At 34.7% G+C, this 20377-nt stretch overlaps 1 protein-coding gene across 6 annotated transcripts in view; it reads left to right on the forward strand.

Annotated features, from left to right (window-relative positions):
* EPHA6 (EPH receptor A6) overlaps positions 1-20377 on the forward strand; it is an 881667-nt gene that overhangs the window by 705037 nt on the left and 156253 nt on the right. For 4 of the 6 annotated variants that reach the window (XM_076001069.1, XM_076001073.1, XM_076001081.1 and 1 more), the window contains one exon: positions 18956-19084. The exons of the other annotated variants lie outside the window; for them this stretch is intronic. In XM_076001069.1, coding sequence (XP_075857184.1) covers positions 18956-19084 — 129 coding nt within the window. The remainder of the gene's footprint in view (positions 1-18955; positions 19085-20377) is intronic. 6 annotated transcript variants of the gene reach the window in all.

Raw genomic sequence — 20377 nt, forward strand, 5'->3', positions numbered from 1 at the left:
TTTGCTTAACTAGGCCCAAAACAAGAAAAATAAACTTAAATTAATAATTATAAAACAATGCACCTTTAGATTATATTAAGTAGATTCAAGGCTTTAATCCAGGTCAACTGAAAAATACCAATAGATTTTGGCTGGCCACATGTTTAACTATAGATAGTGGTGTGATATAGCTATTAGAAAAAAGCTAACTGTGTTTTAGGTTGTATTAATATGGAAACAGGACCTATTATTTTTTTTAATTAAATGGATATTGGGCAGGTGGGGGGGGAGAATGAGTATATGCATACATAATGAGTGTGATGTGCACCAACTGGGGGATGGACACGCTTGAAGCCGTGACTCGAGAGAGGAGGGGTCAAGGGAAATATCTGTAACCTTGACATTTGTACCACCATAATATCCTGGAAAAAATAAAAAAAGGAAAACAAAAAGAGTCCTTTTATAGGCTACTCTGGCAAGTGCACGTATGATGTACAGTGATCAGTTCCAAATGATACATTTTAAGGGTAACATTAACAAAGTATAATTTTTCTCAAAGTAAAGTAACCAGGCTAATGAGATTTTTAAACTGAGAATCTGCTAGATGAAGATACATTTAGCCCACAGTCAAAAATTTCAGTAGAAAATGGAAGAAAAGAGACTAGGTCTCTCTAGTATTCATTTGTGTTGCTATATGCAACTTCAGAGGGCAGAATTAAGTCCAATGAAGGTAAGACAAATGAATGTTTCATGAACACAAATTTTGTGCTGATTTAATATTAATTAGGAAAGCCCAACCATGAAATAGGGCCTCACAGAGATGAAAATAGAATAGTTCAAGGATGTCCAGGCTCTTCCTAATTTCATGATCTCTCGCTTGAATGATAGTCATAATATTTTTTTTCATTCCATCTGTTAACATATCATGTAATGTAGACCAAGTCTCTTTTACTCTCTCTCTTTATTTAAGCAACGCAAAGAAAGTATTTATTTAATTGAGAAAAAGTATGGGTTCCTCTTGGAGAAATCCAAATATCATTATCAAATGGAGACATAGTTTTAATAATCTATCCTAAAGGCTGAACTTACAGAGTCATTCAGTCAGCAAACACATATTGAGCAGTGAATAGAATGTTATTACAAATGAGGATCTATCTCTACTCCTAGAGAGCATAGACATCTATAGTAGTGAGAAGTAAAGCTTTACTGTGAGTATGGTAATATTTGATAGATGAATGAGTGAAACTCAGGGAAGGCATATTGGATCTGTATAAATGAAAAAGAGAATACAAGGAAGTTTCTTAGTAGATGTAACACTTAAGCAAAGTCTTGAAAGATTAATAAAAGTTAGCTGGATGGTCATACAGAGTGGAATAATTGACATTAGAGACTCCAAAGATGGGGTTGTGAGGGATGAAAAATTACCTGTTGGGTACAATGTACACTATTCAGGTGATGGGTATACTAAAGGCCCAGCATTTGCCACCATACGATATATCTATGTAGCAAAATTGCACTTGTACCCCCAAAATCTACCAAAATTTTTATTAAAAACCATTTAAATAAAACAAACCTTGAACATGAAACAAAACATCAGCTGAGTTACAAAGGCAAGAAAAGGGTATATTATTAACAGAAAAAATATATAGGAAGAAGCTACAAAGATGTGAAACAGGTTTGAAAGGTTTACAGATATATTTTCTTATTGTAGGAGCAAAAGTTGTATGAAGCTAGTTTGGGGAGGTATGACCAGAGAGATTGACAAGTAGAAAAGCAAGTGATAGAGAAAAAGCCAAAGATAAAGAAAAACTGTAATAGTCATAAAACAAAAGATTAATATACAAATTATAAAATAAATTCTTATAAATCATTTTTAAAAGACCCCCTTATATAAAAATGAGTCAAAATATAAATAACTAATTTTCATGTAAAATTTTTCATTTTTATAAAATAAATACAATGATAAATAAAATATATTCAATTTCACTAGTAGCCAGTAATATGGAAATTAAAACAAAAATCAAATCATTTTTAACATATCTGATTAGGAAAAATTGAAGAGATTAACACACTTATAACTTTGACTCAGTCTGTACAAAAGCAATTCATGTAATCAAAATGTTTATACCCCCATAATATTCTGAAATTTTTTTAAAAAGCAAGTTCAGTGCAATATATATAGTGTAATTTCATTTTCTTTGTTAAACTCAATAAACTATTAATTTTCACATCTACATCTATAACCAAGCGTGGCATCCAAAAACATCTGAGAGGGTTCACATCAAAATGGTGACAGCAGGGGACTAGGATCAGATGAGAGACAAAAGGGAATTTTAATTGTTATAATTTATTTAAATGTTAATAAGAATAGTTTGTGCATTGTAGTGTAATACAAATTGTAAGCATTATTCTTAAATCTGTGGGGAGCTTTTGAAAGGTTTTAGCAGGGAAATCACGTCGACACATTTGTATTTTAGAAATATCTTTCTGACAGTTGAATATAAGAGGAATTGGGGGAAATTAAACTGGAGACAGGTTAGTCAAGAAAAAGTGATGGCAATAATCCTGAGTCAACAGTAAGGATGAACTTAAATAAGGCTGTGCAATTGTAGCAAAGATGGAAAGAAGAGGGTGACTAAGAAAGACATGTATTTACTACATGGAATGTACAGGACACCCCCCTAAGATCGGAAGGTAACTGCGAGGGAAGAGTCTAAAATGAGCTTCAGGTTTCCAACTTAGTAACTGACTGAACGAATGGTCAAGTCCATTCGCTGAGATAAGGAATGTAGAGGGTGACGGGGAGACAACAGGGAGTGTATAGGAAATGTGATTCCTAGACTCTTGCTATCCTGAGGAATTTGAGGGTTTGAGTAAGAGAACTATCTTAAAAAATTTTCTATCAAATCTTTTTTCCAAGAAAAAAGTGCTCATTCTCTATAGAGGGAGTCGATGTCAAATAAGTTCCATCTAAATAAACTTTATAATTAAAGTGTCAAGAAATATCTAGATTCCATAAGAAGTTGTTCAGTAGATTTTTGCCCTTGAGTAATCCAGGGAGCAGCTACATTTACATGACATGAGTATATTATCATTGTGAGAGAAGGGCTATCATTTTTATCCACTAAAGAGTTGTACCCCTGCCACCTTCCTTCCATTTCACTCACCAAGCAGCCTGACCAGCTCACACTCAAATGGAAGTCTCAAAACTTTGTGGAGTATCTTCTGTCATAATGCTCTAGGTGCACACTAATATATAAGTCTTGACAAGCTTGTATTTTGGGGTCAGCAATATTTTTTGTCCTTAAGTTGATCTCAAGGTTATAGAACTTAAGTGGAAGAAGGATTCAATTCGGGCAGGCCACTTATTTGTCTAAGTTCAAAGCATACCATCTTTATTTAATCTATAGACTTTGTTTTACTGTTGAAAGATGAAAATTAAACCTCATTCGTGTATAAAACTGTGACATTAAATTTAGATTAGAAATGCCCCCATGGAATGTTTGCATTTATTAATCAAAAATTCATCTTTGTCAAAAGTAAAAAATTTATATTAAATCATGGTAGAATATATAAGATAAAAAAGATTTACTCAGTCATTCATCAGTTTTTAAGTATTTAGAATACACTGAACAAGGTCACAAAATATTGGCCTTTGTGGAAATTAGTCTTTTGGTAATAGCCAAAGAACAGGCTAATGTGGAAGTACATCTCAAGGGCACTCGTGAGGGTAGAAGGATGGCAAGACTGAAGGGACTGGCACTTTTTTTCCTTATTCATTTTAAACTCTTATATTTGATTGAAAGCAAAATTGCAAGTGTAGAATTGCAAGTTGTGGAATTGGAAAATAAAATTGCAAACAAAGAAATTTTGAGCAAGACTTAGCCAAAGCAAACAAACACAAAGGTATACAGAGAAAAACAGAGACACAGATGTTTCCTACAGCAAAACTTTATTCACAATTAAAGATGGAATTTTCTTTTAATAGTGAAGAAAGAGAAGCCATTGATTTCTGAGACTTTTTATTTCCTTTTTCATTCTCTTTCTTTTCCATTCATTGAGCATCTAAGCATTGAGCTAAGCTTTGGATACACATTTATGAATAAAAACTTTCCCATCTTGTTAAAAATGACAAAAAAAGTTACTAATATGTATGTTCTTTCCTGTTCCCTTTAGAAAGTCAAAGTCAATGACTCTGCAGGAGTCATGACCCATTAAGGCAATGGTCTTGGATGAGGTGTCAAGGCACCTCATAATATTACCAGTTAAGAATTGTATCTCCAGCTATTCACTTCTAATAATAGAGAAAGCAAAACAAAAAGTGCAAATACTTTAAAAAAGTAAATTAAGCCATTACATGTAAATATCACTCTTAATCTTGTTTTTCCCATACATTTTCTTTAGTGGAGGAGAAAGAGGCAGAGTAATATCTGGGGCTTTCGTCGTTATGTTACAATGTGATTTCACTTCTCATTCATTTTGTGATGCAATGACAGATTGAGAACAATCTATGCAGATGAGTGGCATCTGGGTTGGTGGATAGACTCTGAAATAATTGCCCAGATAGGGGAAAAAGAATAGTCTAGAACAGCCAAAGTGACATCCTTGAAGACCGTTTCAAAATCTAAGCGTGAGATAAAGCCATCAGAGGATATTGACACAGTTAATTTGGGGACCAGGATGTTAAAAGAGGACAAATCAAACTATTACTTTAGGATCAGATTCTGGAGTGAGTGACAGAAAATCCCAAATAACAGTGGATTAAAAATATTTCTTTCACACAAAAGCAAAATCCAGAAGTAGGCAGTATACAGTTGGTAGGATTGCTTCCTGATCCTCAAAGACCCAGGTTCCTTCAACATATTGGGCAGTTATCTTCAGCACACCGCACAAGAGGGTTGCTCAAACTGCATGCTTCCAGGAAGAGGAAGAGGCATGTGTGTTCGTGTTTCCTCCTTTTAGGGATACTTCCTGGAGTTTGCAATCACTGCTTTCACTTATACTCATTGATCACATAGCCTCATCTGGATGCATAAGAAAGTTGGAAAAGTTTGGTCTTTATTCTATAAGCTATGTGCCAGCTTAAAAATGGGGGTTCTGAAACTAAGTAAAAGAAAACAGATGTTGAAGGACCACTGTCAGTCTCTGCCACCATGAGGTCAGATCATGACTAGATGTCCAGGACTTTCCTTAGCCATTAAGTATGAACTGAGGTTATTCTTTTTGTGGGATGCCTGACATGTGCTTTAGGGGCTGATTTAGTCTTCTTAAAGGGTTTTTCATACTGGATATTTTCAGATGGAGATTATTCTTAAAGTTTTTCCACTAGATATGCATTATAAATCAAAGAAAAAATGTCAGGGAAATAAAGCTTTTGTTTCATTCAACTGAACCTTTGTAAAGAAGTCATACATTTGATCATCGTATAAGAATGTGTTAAAAGTTCAGTCAATCAATACTTTTAAACATACTCACATATACACACATCTTTATGCAGCCATTTTTCTTTGGTCTATCTGTGTATGTCATTAACCCAAAAATCTGTCGCCTCTTCATTGTTTATTTCTTGACAAGCCTATATTCCACTATCCAATATTTATCTTTGCCAACAATTCTCTTCTATAAATATAGTTTGCTAGATTATAGCTAAATCCATACTTAAACACAAACTCTCTGGGACTCTCTCCAAACTCAGAGTTTGTGATTACAGTTAAGCAATGATATTGTCACTTGCTTTCGCCTGTCCTGAAAATACCTTATTTCGTTAGGTCACTGTCACTCAGTGCTGCAAAGATGCGATTTGAAAAGCAAATTTAAATGGGGCTTCCTAATTAGGCTACACCCTTTTTTATTTTCCCAACCCTCTACCCAGGTTATTGCAGAGGTATATGCACTCAATTAAAGAACATTCAATTTGAAATCAGTATGCCTTTGAGTATGACTGAGCAACTCTCAATGATTGAGTTTGATCCAAATGCTCATTCAGCTGAGGTGAATTAAGTCTTTTAGGGCACCAGCAAGTGTACCCTTTAGTAAATTACTTCATCCTGCACACCAAATTTGCCTCGCATGGGTGAACAGCTTCCTTCCAGGGAGTAGTTTCATCTCCCCAGTTCTCAGCTGGCCCAACCTTGGGGTGATTCATATGACACAATATTCTCCCACAGTCTCAGACAATAAGATTACACAATGATCTGCTCCACTTCAGAGTGTATGTACCAGTATATAAAAGGTAAAGGAGAGAGCCATTTTGTTTGGATTTTGTATAAGTCAAATATAAACAAAAGTGCATCAGTATTCTCTAAACTCTGAAACTGTAAAATTTGGTGATAAATTCACCATCATATAGTAAAATAATTTGGCTCCTTAAAAGTATCAATAAAAAGCATTTTTTTCTTTAACTATTAACACAACAATATGTACATAAAATGAGCCCATTTAAATAGCAATAAAGTTGAATGTAACACTTTGAAAGCAATAAGTTTTTATTTTTCACTTGCAAATATAAATGTTCTTTTAATTTTAACTCAGCCCTGTTCTTCTCTTTGCTATTAAAACTTCAGACATTTATCGGTTCCTCTTGAAAACTAACATCCAGGGCATAAAACAGTTTTTGTGGTGCCATAATTTGTTAAATAATGCTTTGAAAGTGGCTGGGTGCCCAAAGAGTCCATGCAGAAATAAAATGCACTCAAACTGCTTCCAAACGGTTTCCTCTCCACATATATCATGTCAGAAGCTGCTGTTTTTCTCACACTGTCACCGTATTCTGAAGCTATAATCATTCACCACCCTTAGTGGAACATTTTAGCAAACGACTCAAATTTACATCCAATTTAATGTTTAAAATGTAATAAAAAAAATGTGTGTTAAGTGAACCAGTAATCTAATGACAGAAGAGTCTGAAATTGTCTTGGAACTAGCTCGAAAGGATACATTAATAGGGGCATTTTCAACAATGAACAACACCTGCTTACTCCTTTTTCCTCGCTTTTTATAAAGAAATCTCCTTCAACAATATTATGATGGAACAGGATGTACTTGGATCCTCATTTTGAACTCAGTCTAATGGGCTTTCAGGGATGGCCTAATGGTAAACAGAGTTGGAAATGGTGGCCCAGCAAGAGGCTAGAAGATGGTGAATGGAGACATTATTCCAGGCAGTCTTGACATGCCCTGTTAAAGTGGCTGAAGGGTAATAAGATCAGGCATCTCTGTGTCTATTTCCATTTTCTCACTATTATCAGGAAAGAGTGTTACCTCAGATCAGATGTGAAAGTGAAATGAATAGCAGCCTCAATGTCATCAGGCTTATTAAAAGGAATAGCCTCAATAAAAATTAAAAGATACATTAAATTGTATAATGCCTGATTCTTTTCAATCCCATGTAACAGTTAGGATCTTATTTGAAAATAGAGCCCAACACACTATTAATTTGTTTCAAGGCCATAGTTGACTTGGAATTGGCTGGCTTACATCTAGGAGAGTTAGGCCTTCAGAGAATGAATGCTGAGTCGGTCTCTCCTCCCCACCCCACACCAGAACAGCATCTCTAGCTCAGTGCCTCAGTTTTCTCTCATGCTCACATAAGCAGTCCCAATTGCTTTGTCCTGAAGATCTTCACTCACTCTGTCCTTCAAATACATAATAAGAGGGCACATATGCAAAACTAAGAGAAATGCAGGAGAGTATAGGTGTAGAAGCCCTATGTCTGGCTATTTGTATCCTTCAGTGTCTGGGAATGGAAGAACATATGAGCTACTGAGAGGGGCTTTACCTGTCATCACATTTGTAGGACTCTAATGATGTTTTGATTAACTTCCTAAACCAGTTGCATGAATTTTATCATTTCACCTCCAGTGATACTGTCAAAAATAAGGAGAGCATGAATATGCTTTATAATTCCCATTTTCAAAAGTTACCTTCACAATTGACCCCTATATACAACATACCATGACAAGCTCTATTTGCAAATGGAAAAATGAAAAGAAAAAAAAACTTCTATAATAAAGACATCTGCATTCAAATGCTTACAGCAACACAATTCACAATTGCAAAGATGTGGAAACAACCCAAGTGCCCATCAATACGTGAGTGGATTAATAAAATGTGGTATATGTATACCGTGGAATACTACTCAACTACAAAAAGCAATAGTGAACTAGCACCTCTTATATTATCCTGAATAGAACTTGAGCCCAACCTTCAAATTAAGGTATCACAGGATGGAAAAACATACACCACATGTACTTGCCATCAAATTGGTAGTAACTGATCAACATTAAGGTGCTCACATGGCAGTAATACTCACTGGGTGCCGGTCAGTTGAGGTGGGGGACGTAAACCCACAACTAATGGAAGCAGAGTACACTGTATGAGGGAAGGACATGCTTGTAGCCCTGGCTTGCGTGAGGCAAATGCATTACATGTAACCAAAATATTTGTACCCCCATAATATCCTGAATTAAAAAAAAAGAAAACTTCTTCAAAGAATTTATAGTAAGATGTGTCATGAACAGAAATAACTATACTACAATGAGTACAAGGAAAAAAGTATTAATAATAGTTTTGTAAGTGAAGGAGAGCCGAGAGCCAAGAAAGTGAGTAGTAAAGCCTTACTTGGGTGACTGTTTTGTGCCAGGCATTTTATAAACAGTATCTTGTATAATTGTTCTTGTAACATATTATGCCTCCCCATATTCTAAAATGAGAACTGAGGCTCAGAGAGTTTATGGGAGGTCATGTACCAAGCTCTGGCACAGCAAAGTTTGAAACTGGATCCCTCTGGCTTCAACACCTGTGCTTTTCCCAATTGCAGCTTTGTTGCCTCCTGAGGGAGGACAGATAAGGACAGTGGCAAAATGGAAAACCTCTTAGAGGTGGCATTTGAGCATTGTATTTAGAATGAGTCATATACCAAGATGGGGCATTCTCACTTTCTGCTGCTGTAAGGGGTGAACAACACGTTCACATAACAGTGAATCTTCTAGTATGCTTGCAATAAATGTGAAGGATTTTGAAGCCATTCTTATGTCTTGGATTTGTACTCAGCAGTAGGGAGATTTTGAAATTGTTTAACTGAGGAGTGACATAATCTAAACTGGAAGGCCTCAGGGAGGTGTCCACTGGAGTGTTTATACCATGCATAGCTGCAGGTAGGGGTGTGGAAGGAAATCCCATGTGCTTACCTCAGGCAGAAAGTGGCTGCCTGGAAAAGTGGACATACCTTTGCCACCAACACATTACCATGGTGATACACACCTCACATATTTGTCATATCAGAGGTGATGCAGAGTCATATTAGGGACTTGCTAAGTGTCATTTTCTGTCGGCTGCTCTTAATTGTTTTCAAGACTAATTGTGTTTCCTGGTTATTTTCGAGACCAATCAAATGGTAATTAAATAGTAACATGGCAATTACTAAACCAAATTATCCTGCCATCTCATTCTCGCTGTATAAATGCCAAATGGGTACCATTCTGACCTGAAAAAGCTAGCAACATTTTGAAATGCATTTAAATATCATAGCCTTAAGTGAAAAATGTTTGGTATGCATTACCACGTTTGTTTGTAGATAATGCTGCCAAGGGTGTTATCATTATACTGTGAGTGAACCTAAATCCAGAACACTCTCTTTCAAACGTTGTCTGTGAGAGAGAATGTATGCTATGTATGTGACAGCAGGGTACATAGTAGCAAGGAATGGCCGGTCTTGTCTATGGGCCACTTTGGAAAATTACAAAGAGGCAGATGCAGCCTGCCTCATGACCTCTTTATCTGGTGTTCTAAAGGCACACACCTCACTTTAATAATGTGACAGATATACCCACAGTTCATAAATATTAAATACATAGCACACTTTGGCTGCAGAGCTAAATAGATCTAGCTCTCATACATGTTGATAAATGCTGCTTAACAACTCCTTAGCTGACTCCTTGGCACCTGAGGTGTAAAAGCATTTTTTAAAGAACGTATGGTTTAAAAGTATGGCTTCAAAAAGAAACAGCTATAAGAATCTCTCAACCAAAGCAGCCTGTATGGTGGCTCAGTTGGAAGGACATGCTTTTCAAGTTCAGTTCACCCTTTCATCTCTTCTTAGATAAAAGAACTTTAGTATTTTAGAATTTTTAGAATTTTAGTCTGTTCCTTGTTCCTAAACACTAGCTCTTCATAAGCATTTAAAGCAGAAAGTCATCAATCTCATTGAACATTAATAATTATACACATTCTTGAGGAAATTTATATTATTAGAGTATACATGACTTTGAAAGCTCTGACATCAAAAAAATTCAGTCTCTTATTGTACAAAGTCAAACTACTTTTGAACTATTCATATAAAGACAATCTTAATTCACCTGAATAAATATTACCTTGAGCTGCTAACATACAAAAGCTCTGGGACTGGGCATGTGATGAGACATGCATGCATGACTCCTCTTTATTCTTAAGGATTCACAGCCTAACCTGGAAGCCAGAAGTCACCAGCTGGCAGCCCACGTGCTGAAGTCATCCAAGAGATATGCTTTATTTGATTGTGACAGTGTTTCTTAAAACATTGGAATTCTTTGTCTTTAGTCAGAGCTTGCACCCTTTAGTACAACTGAATGCCTTTGTTACCAACCTGATAGATATTTATTGTACCTGACTGGCCCCTATAGGCATTTGAGTTTGGTACCATGAAATTATAAACAAATAAATACTGTACCTATGATAGTGTTTTATCTCTATTATAATACCTAAGGTTGTATGGAGGCACAGAGCAGAGACTAGCAAGTGAGCTCTCCACAGGTATGTCAAGCATGTTTTGATAGAGGAGGTAATACTTGCCAAATCAGGCAGAGGGAATATAATAGAGGTATGGAGACAGGAAATGGCAGGTCAAGTTTGGGAAATCAAGGAGGAGAAGGAGAAGGATGAAAAATATTTATCCCCCATGTATTGAACACTTACTGTTGGCCACCAATACACACTTCCATATAATTCACAATAAACCAGTATGTTCATTATTAGCTCCCTTCTTCAAATGGAGGAAACTGAGTATCAGAGAAGGTAAATAACTTATCCAAGATGAATCAGTTAGTGAATGGTAGAGTCAGAATTCAAGGTTCTGCCTGGCCTCAAATGTAGGCATTTTTACTATTAAACCTGCTGGGTGTATCAGCAGATTACAAATTTATTCAGGATACTTTTTTAGTAATTACCATTCCAAGTCGAACTGAATATAAACATAGGTAAAGCTACTGGACATAATACCCACATTTGGAAAACATTTAGCTTCTTTCAATGTAGCCAATGGAATAAAATTTATTTAAACAAACTTTTAGAGCTTAAAGGAAACTTCGGAAAGTTCTAGTCCAAGTTCATCATTTTACAGGTGAGGAAATGCAAACATTTAAAATATTTGCTTTTAAAAAGTTAGCTTCTACTTTAAATATAAATTTGAATATATGTTTCAATGAGTGTCTTATTCTTAATTAGCTTCAAAATATTTTAATTCTCCTTATTAATGCTATAGTTTTAAAAAATAATTTATAGAAACCATAATTTTATCCTACACATTCTACAAGTTTTAAATGTTTAAAAATAACTCAGGGAAAGCTGAAATTTTCTTTTTAAAAGCACTGAAGAAATATCTCATAAAAATCTAGCCATGTAACTGCCCTTTTTGCTTCAATATTTTTATTATGACCTATTGAACAACAGGATGAGAAATCTATAAAACTCATATTTCAATGACCTGAAGCAGTGAAAAAAAGGTAAAAACAAACAAAACAGTAATGGTCACATGATCTTTAATTGTATTTGGTGCTGAACAATCTGGATTGAGGTTAGCTAATGCAAGTAAAGAGGAAAATACTAATTTAATTGTAGGGGTATATTTACTTATAAGAATTTAGAAAATAGAAAAAAATTCTGTGATTACATCTCTGATTTAGCTTAGTTAGCATTATTTCCTGATAATAATAGTGTCATGTCAAAAATTATTTTATTTCCTATTTTTATATTAAAAATATGTGTCATAGAAAAAAATAGGTGCATCAATAAATATTTACCGAATAAATAAGTCAGTGAATGGATAAAAGGATAAAGGAATGAGCTATGCATGAACAGTTATTTTTCACTTCTAAGCCTAATTGAAAATTAGCTCCCTTGTAACCATAGGAAGTTGCTATTAGCCTAGGAAGCAATCAAGCAAGCAGAGTACTTCCTGTAGATCCTAGCCAGATATTTGCCTAAGGAGCAATTTGTCACTTTTCATTTGATCATTTATGTATCCACTTATTCAACTTCATTTCTTGAAACCCAAATCTGTGCATCATCTGATCACATCAGAGAGGACCACAGTGAACTCCCGGCTGGCCCACCTCACGCATCACAATAAGGCAGTACTGCTCTCTTTAGCACTGTAGGCAGAGCAGCTTAGTCTTTCCTAGACTGCATGCTATCAGTTAAAGAGACCCAAAATAAAAGTTTCCCTGGAGTAAAAGATGCATTCTTCCAATGCTTTCCATGAAATGTGTCTTCATACTGTTGCTGATCTTCCTCACTGGTGATGTAAACTTATGCATATTGAATCTATGGCCTCATCCATCATCACATAAAACTAAGAAGCATTTGCTCATAACAGGTTTATGGTTTTCTTCTTTACTTCTCTCAGTAGAGGAGAGAATGTATAATGCTATAAATTATTGTAACTAGAGAAAGAAGAGAAAAGCTTGAGGAGAGAAAACACAAATTAATGCAAGTAGAGGGAAACACACAGTCTGGTAGAGCAAGGATGAGTGAAATGAGATAGGAGACAGATAAAGAGGTAGAGAATCTTTGAAGGTTCACAAGTGAGCCTTCTTCAGGGAAAGCAGCTATTGGCAGGGCATTTGTTTTAACAGACTATGTTATCTTTGCACCTTGAAGTTACTGTTACTGTAGTGCAGACGTGCCATCATTAATCCAAAACAGTTATGGAGTGGCTACTACGTGCCAGTTACAAAAATCAGTGTTGGATGCCCAAGTTTGAAGAAAGGATCTTCCCTCTGAATGCATACAAATTCTATTCTCAGCTCGCCAAATTTGTAGTCATGTCCCCATCAGTAAACATTTTGAGCCCAAAATCACCACTGAATGGATACTTATTTATTTATAAATTATATATGTGTGTAATTTTGTTTGTTATTTTTTATTATAAAACATAAAATATAAAAGAATGACAAAAATATTTTAAAATAACATTAACTTATATGTTAATTATATAAAATTTAATAATTAAGGTTCTAATCATAAATACAGTTTATTTCAATACTTGATTTCATATAATAATCACACTACACACAGACACAACATATATAAAATGCTATGTATTTGTGGCCAGGTTTGTAATGATATGAGTGAAATCTGTATTTTTTTTTTTTGAGACAGAGTCTCACTTTGTTGCCCAGGCTAGAGTGAGTGTCGTGGCATCAGCCTAGCTCACAGCAACCTCAATCTCCTGGGCTCAAGCAATCCTACTGCCTCAGCCTCCCAAGTAGCTGGGAATACAGGCATATGCCACCATGCCAGGCTAATTTTTTTTGTATCTATATTTTTAGTTGGTTGATTAATTTCTTTCTATTTTTAGTAGAGATGGGGTCTCGCTCAGGCTGGTCTCGAACTCCTGACCTTGAGCGATCTGTCCGCCTCGGCCTCCCAGAGTGCTAGGATTACAGGCGTGAGCCACTGCTCCCGGCTGAAATCTGTATTTTTAATAGTGTTCTCAGTGATTTTTTTTTTTGTGGCCTCCTCTTTTTAGATATGATTATATCATCCTTGCTTTTCATAGGGTAGTTGATAAAGAACTCATTTTAAGAGTGAGGGAGATTTTCCACTTAGGCCTTTACTATATATTTTCTAATGCATATCTAAGGTTGAGAACCACTGTGTAAAGAGCAGCATGATCTTCTAGGATCGTTATCTTGGAACAGGTAAAATCCAAGTCTTACCCAAATTGTTTAAGCCCTTGAAGTAAATTATTTACTTCATCCATACTTTGGCATTTTCTCACTGTTTTATCGCTTTAACAAGTAATCTCCAGAATTCTCTTTTCATACACCTTTAACAATAAAAATGTTTGAGTAACTTTTACAGGGGCTATTATCAGTATATTTTATTTATAATTTATTTATATAAATTAGTATGGTATTATATATATTTACAAAAGATACACAAACCTAGCAAGTACTGAAGGGTAAGGCAAAGCATAAATAGACATAGAATTTCTAGTATTTTCTTTCTACTGACTATTTTCCATGTACCCTGCTGGTACACTCCATGTCCCCAATTTTCAAAAACATTGGTATGAAGTAAACTCATTGTAGAGGAGGACCAAAGATAATAACAAGCAACTTAATCTTCCTATGCCACCTCAAACGTGTACATGTTCATGTATTTTCATTTATAATTTGAAATTGTCTTTAATTAAACCAAAGTATCCATTGTCTACACATTATGGATATTTGCAAAAATGCAACTTAATAAAAATAATTTGAAGGAGCCATATCTCAAAAGTTCATATTATAGGGATATTGTTAATATTAAACTTTTCAGCATCAAAACTAAATTATTGATTCATAATCTTCAAAGAAGGGATTTTATCTAGTTGGGTTTGGGGTACGTATGTGAAGGTCTGCATTAGAAAATTTCATCAACATTTATCTCAATTTTTATCTTCCACCTAAAAGCTTTTTCTTTAAAAAATATTAAGATTGTTAAATAATAAGACTGGCCCAATTTATTATCATTTGCTTTCATTTAATCCCCACAAACAGCTCCATGAGGTAAGGTCAGTTGTAATATTCATTTTACAGGTGAGAAAATTGAGGGACAAAGAGTTTAAGGTCATTGTTAGTTTATTCTCTTTCATACAAATTCTTAATAATACCTAATTTACCATGTAAAGTTATTTCAGGAAATTACTAAAATATCAAATTAGAAATGGCATTTGTTTCATAAAGCATTTGAAAACTGGTTGCTGTGTAGGCCAGTTTACTTTCAGATAAGCCAAGCAATCAAAATGTTCCCCTAATTGATCGAGCCAGATGACAGAATCCAGGCCATGGCCACGTTAACCTCTTTTTTCATATTGTGTGCCATAATGTGACCTATTTAGCTAGCAACTTTTTTTTTTTGACAATTCTTTATTCTTATATAGTATTTCTCAATGGGTGCTACAAGTATTTGGAGAAAGAATTCTCATTTTTGCAGGGAGTATATCACTTTGCAATGCCTTCCGGCCTCCTTCACTGAACACTGAAATGCCTTTCCCAGACACAATTTGGGGCTCTCCCTAAGTGGAAAGGTACCACCAACACTGAGAACCACTGCACTAGGGAGAGAATCAAGATCACTCACAAATTAGAACTCAAGTATTCAAGTTTTAGAAAAGTGTGTGGGAAGTGACACATTTTAAATCTTAAACTGGTAATGGCTAGAGGAGTACTCTCATTACATATAAAATCTAATTTATATTAACAAATACTCTACTGAATGTATCTAAAAATAAAATACTTAACTGGGGGCAATGGCTCATGCCTATAATCCTAGCACTCTGGGGGGCTGAGGTCAGAGGATTGCTGGAAGTCAGGACTTTGAGATCAGCCTGAGCAAGAACAAGAGCTGGGGTTGGTGGCATACAACTGTAGTCTTAAGTGCTTGGGGGGCTGAGGCAGGAGGATCACTGGAGCCTAGGAGTTTGAGGTTGCTGTGAGCTATGATGATGCCACTGCACTCTAGCCTGGGCAACACAGCAGGTGACAGAGACTCTATCTCAAAAAAAAACACAAAAAAACTGACATTTCTCCTGCTACAGATTTTATATGTTGTGTATATTCTTCATCTATAATATAATTTATTTATTTATTTATTTATTTATTTATTTATTTTTTTTTTTTTTTTGAGACAGAGTCTCGCTTTCTTGCCTAGGCCAGAGTGAGTGCCGTGGCGTCAGCCTAGCTCACAGCAACCTCAAACTCCTGGGCTCAAGCGATCCTCCTGCCTCAGCCTCCCGAGTAGCTGGGACTACAGGCACGAGCCACCATGCCCGGCTGATTTTTATATTATATATATTAGTTGGCCAATTAATTTCTTTCTATTTTTATGGTAGAGACGGGGTCTCGCTCAGGCTGGTTTTGAACTCCTGACCTTGAGCAATCCGCCCGCCTCAGCCTCCCAGAGTGCTAGGATTACAGGCGTGAGCCACCGCGCCCGGCCTATAATATAATTTATTAACAAATTCCATAATTAGCTTTTAAAAACTATAAACCAGTCAGAGAGAGTCAGCAACTTGAAAACTGGACAAACCAGAATAAAATTATCTCTTGTAAAATCTCAAAACTTAATTTCTTATGAATTAAGAAATAAGGGAATTATAATAAAGAAGAATTTCTATTTTTTTCTGATTGAATTATGAAAACTTAGAGCTGTAATATTTCATACAATCTCTATTGACATGGCTGATCTTAAGGAGAAAAATTATAAAGCATTATTATCACATAATATGATATCTCAACTGAATATGTATTCATGTTCCACATTCTCTCTGGGTTTTGTTTTTTGTTTTCTCAGCTAAGAAAAATTCTCTAAGGAAGAGATGCCACAATAGATCAAAGAGCTTTTTACCTATGGTAAAGAAACATAACAAAGCCATTATGAATGATGCAGGAAGTTTAGGAAAATGAAAACTGCTATTAAATATGACAGGCTGTCACAACAATAAAAACAGTAATCAATGTAATCATAGCAATAAAATAATATTTGTACTTAGTTTCTTTCAAAGTTAAAATAATGGCATCTTTTCTAAGTTAACAGTTTTGAATAATGGTAAAAATAACAAAAACTCAGATAAAAATCTCTAAATGTGTAGCATATTAACATTATTTAGAGTCACTCTATACATGTTTTTGTTTTTCTTCAAATTTCCTTTAAGATAATTTAATTTATAGCCTTTTTTCTTTCCTATTCATGACTGCGTTATTCTTTTTCTTTATGATCTGATATTCTTGAACTGAGTTTCCTGTTACTTGGCTTCAATAAATTCCTAAGCAGCTAAAATTGCATTATTTTAGCTTTTCATAGCATATAATAAAATCTGCATTTCTTGTAATTATTTTCCCTATTGTAACAATATCATTTATTTTGTAACTTTAAGTAAGCATGCCGTATAAATATATGATATAATTACCTCCACCTGGTATTCAGTGAAGCACCTTCATTATGAATGTTTACACAGACAATGATGAAACGTTGCAATGTGGAAAAATTCCTCTTGTGGGAAACATTGCACACAGGCGTATATTAACTTTGTGTTCAATGACAAACATTTCGTGCAATCACAAAGGAGAAATTAGTTTCACTGTTCCTTGAAAGTTACCTCAGAGCACTTTTGGGCCTACCACTTGGCACTTTTGCCAAATCTCTTAATGTTTAAGAGACTCTAGCTCTGCCTGACAGGACAATTTTACTAAGGCTCCATCAAATCAACAACAAAACTAGTTTATCCACCGTATATGATTTTCTTTCTATGCTTTCTTTAATCCAATGCACAATGTATGGGCCTCACCCATTAAAATACACATTGTAACTTTGCTCTTTCATAAAAAACATTCCGGAAGATCTAAAAGATGCCAGCTTTTCTTTACTAATAACTTTTTCCATAGAAGCAAGACATATACAGTATACTGGGTCCCTTTAATTCTGACCCAAGTGCAAAGAAGCTTCAAATTTTATCTTATTTTTTGTGGAAAATGTGTCAAGAAACAGAATGATATCTCTTCACAAATGTAGGACTTGCTAAATCTCAGTGTGGGAGGGAAGACCTCAGGACTTAACATGCAAAGCTGCTCTACTTAATGGGCGTTCAGAGGGTTTGACTGAAATAGGTTTCTTACAACCATCACTGTAACCTGCTTTCAGGGAGCTACTGTGATTTCACCTTTGGCCCTATCAGTTGCCAGTGCTGCCTATTCACTGATGTTGCATGTCTATTAAATTTTCTTCTGAGCGATGTTTAATATCTCTTGAGCCATTAAGACACCAGAGTATGACGTTAATATTCCAAACTGCAGGGTATCTGACTCACATTCAGAGAACAGTAATCTCCCAGATAAAAATTGGTTAGTTATTTATCTTTATTTTATAGTGGAAAGAGTTTATCCTGGTAGTCTACCCCCATTCTCCCTAATCAAGCATCTGTTTGTTAGTCTGTAAAATGAAAGGTATTGACTAGATGATCTCTAGAGTGTTTTTTACCTCTGATCTTCTTTTATTCTACGATTCATTGTATAATTTCATGGATAAATTTCCAAGCAGTTTACTTTTTTTGTAGCTTCACAATATCCTTCTTAAAAATGAAAAAGCATATGGTTCTACCTTTGCAAACTCTCATGTCTTGTCCATAATAGAAAAGTGTAACAAATTAATAATTGTATATGTTGATTTTCTTATCCCTGTTTCAAAAACATGTAATTACTGTATGGTATAAAAGTTTTCCTTATATTAGGCATTAGTATTGATATACCTAAAGTAAAGCACTGCTCCTTTTGATGCAGTATAGATCTCAGATCTTACTTATTGTGGCTATTTCCTACATGCCTATAACTCATGAGAGCATGAATTCTCTAAATAAACATCAACAACTGGCGTTTATATTCACTTGGTCATTTCATGGCAAGATTTTATGTTCTAAATATAGGTTTAAAAAGTTCATTTTATAATAGGATCCTGATGTTTCTAAACCCTCTTTAATTGTAACTAGTTAAAAATACCTTTCTTTTTAAGAAAAGAGGTTGATTTTATAAATTTATGAGTAAATGTATCCCATTCCTTTAATTTTATAGTTTTCTTGTAAGGTTTGATGTCTTTGTTAATTTTAGGTTTTATTCCAAGTAACTGATCAACAACTTTTCCATAAAAAAGACTTTGATTAATGCCAATTTTTATCTCTTAAAAGGATCCTTCCCGGCCATTGGGGTGGAGGCGTTTTGTCCCAGCTTCCTGAGGGCGGGGTTTTTAAATAGCATCCAGGCTCCCCCGCATCCAGTGCCAGGGGGAGGATCTCTGCCCCCCAGGATTCCTGCTGGTAGGTATTTCAGGTGAAGTTTTCTGCCACCATATACACCAGTAGGACTATGCTCAAAACCGATAGACCCACAATACAAAAATGAATATTTCTGAGGTATATTCTTTAAAAAGGAATGAAAATGATATTTTAAATCCAGGAACCACATTTATGAAATCTAATGCAAGAAAATAGCATAAAGGAAGTGGAATAAGGATCCAGACTCTGAGCACCCAATTAACATAGTGCTGCCTCTTCTGAGAAAATTTTTACTTAAGAACTACAGCTTCAGATCTCAAATTTGTAACTCAAGAATGAAATAAAGATGAATTTAAGCCATCCTACCACTTGGAATTGGCCAGAAAAGAGAATTAAAAACTAAGTGTTCTTGGCAAAAAGAGTAATTCCATATTTGGGTGAGTTTATAGAGATTTAATTAAAGTATCATTTCACTAAAGATAAATGAAGAAAAAAAAACACAAAGTAGCAAATTTGAAAGAAATTTTTGAGAAAGGAAACTGATGTGTAGTTCTCCCTAAAAATATCAATCTGACCAAAGCCATATTTTATTAAAGAGACAAAAAATACATAGAATGTTGAGCATTTTAAAATGCAATTTCAAAGTGCACTAAAACACCTTGTGGATTATCCATGGCATGATTGTAATCACAAATTGTTTCTTCCCTGTCATTTAGTAAAATATCCTACTGCCTTGTTCCATTGTACCTTAAGGATGCAAGCCCACTTTATATTTTATATGTATTTTACCAAAATTGAATTATAATATTGATTCTTAGAGTTTTTAATCATAATTCTTCTGGTTTTATCATAGTTAATAATGCTACAAATCATGGTAATGACATTAATGTATTCAGGAAGGCTGGCCCAGTCCACGATGTAATGGGAACATTTGAATAGACTAGAAAATCTAATAAATACAAGTTCCCAACAGGTATATTTCTTGCTTTATACCAATAAATCCTAAAATCATTATATACTATTTTTCTTGTATACTATTCTTATATACTATTTTATACTTATATACTATTATATAAGTATACTATAAGTATACTTATATACTATTTTCTTATATACTATTTCTTATATACTATATTCTTGTATACTATTCTTCTTATATACTATTTTTCCATTCAATTACCTTTGCCTACCTAATTAAAACATATAAAAAGTAACAAACAATAAATATGTGTTGATGTCACTTAGTTTCATCACTGGATAATTTACTGATGTGGTTGAACACTATGGCAAACACTGCCACTGATAGAGTAGAAGCCATTCTTTTATTTAGGTGAT

Source organism: Microcebus murinus, chromosome 1 (assembly GCF_040939455.1).
Source record: "Microcebus murinus isolate Inina chromosome 1, M.murinus_Inina_mat1.0, whole genome shotgun sequence".
NCBI classification, from domain to species: Eukaryota; Metazoa; Chordata; class Mammalia; order Primates; family Cheirogaleidae; genus Microcebus; species Microcebus murinus.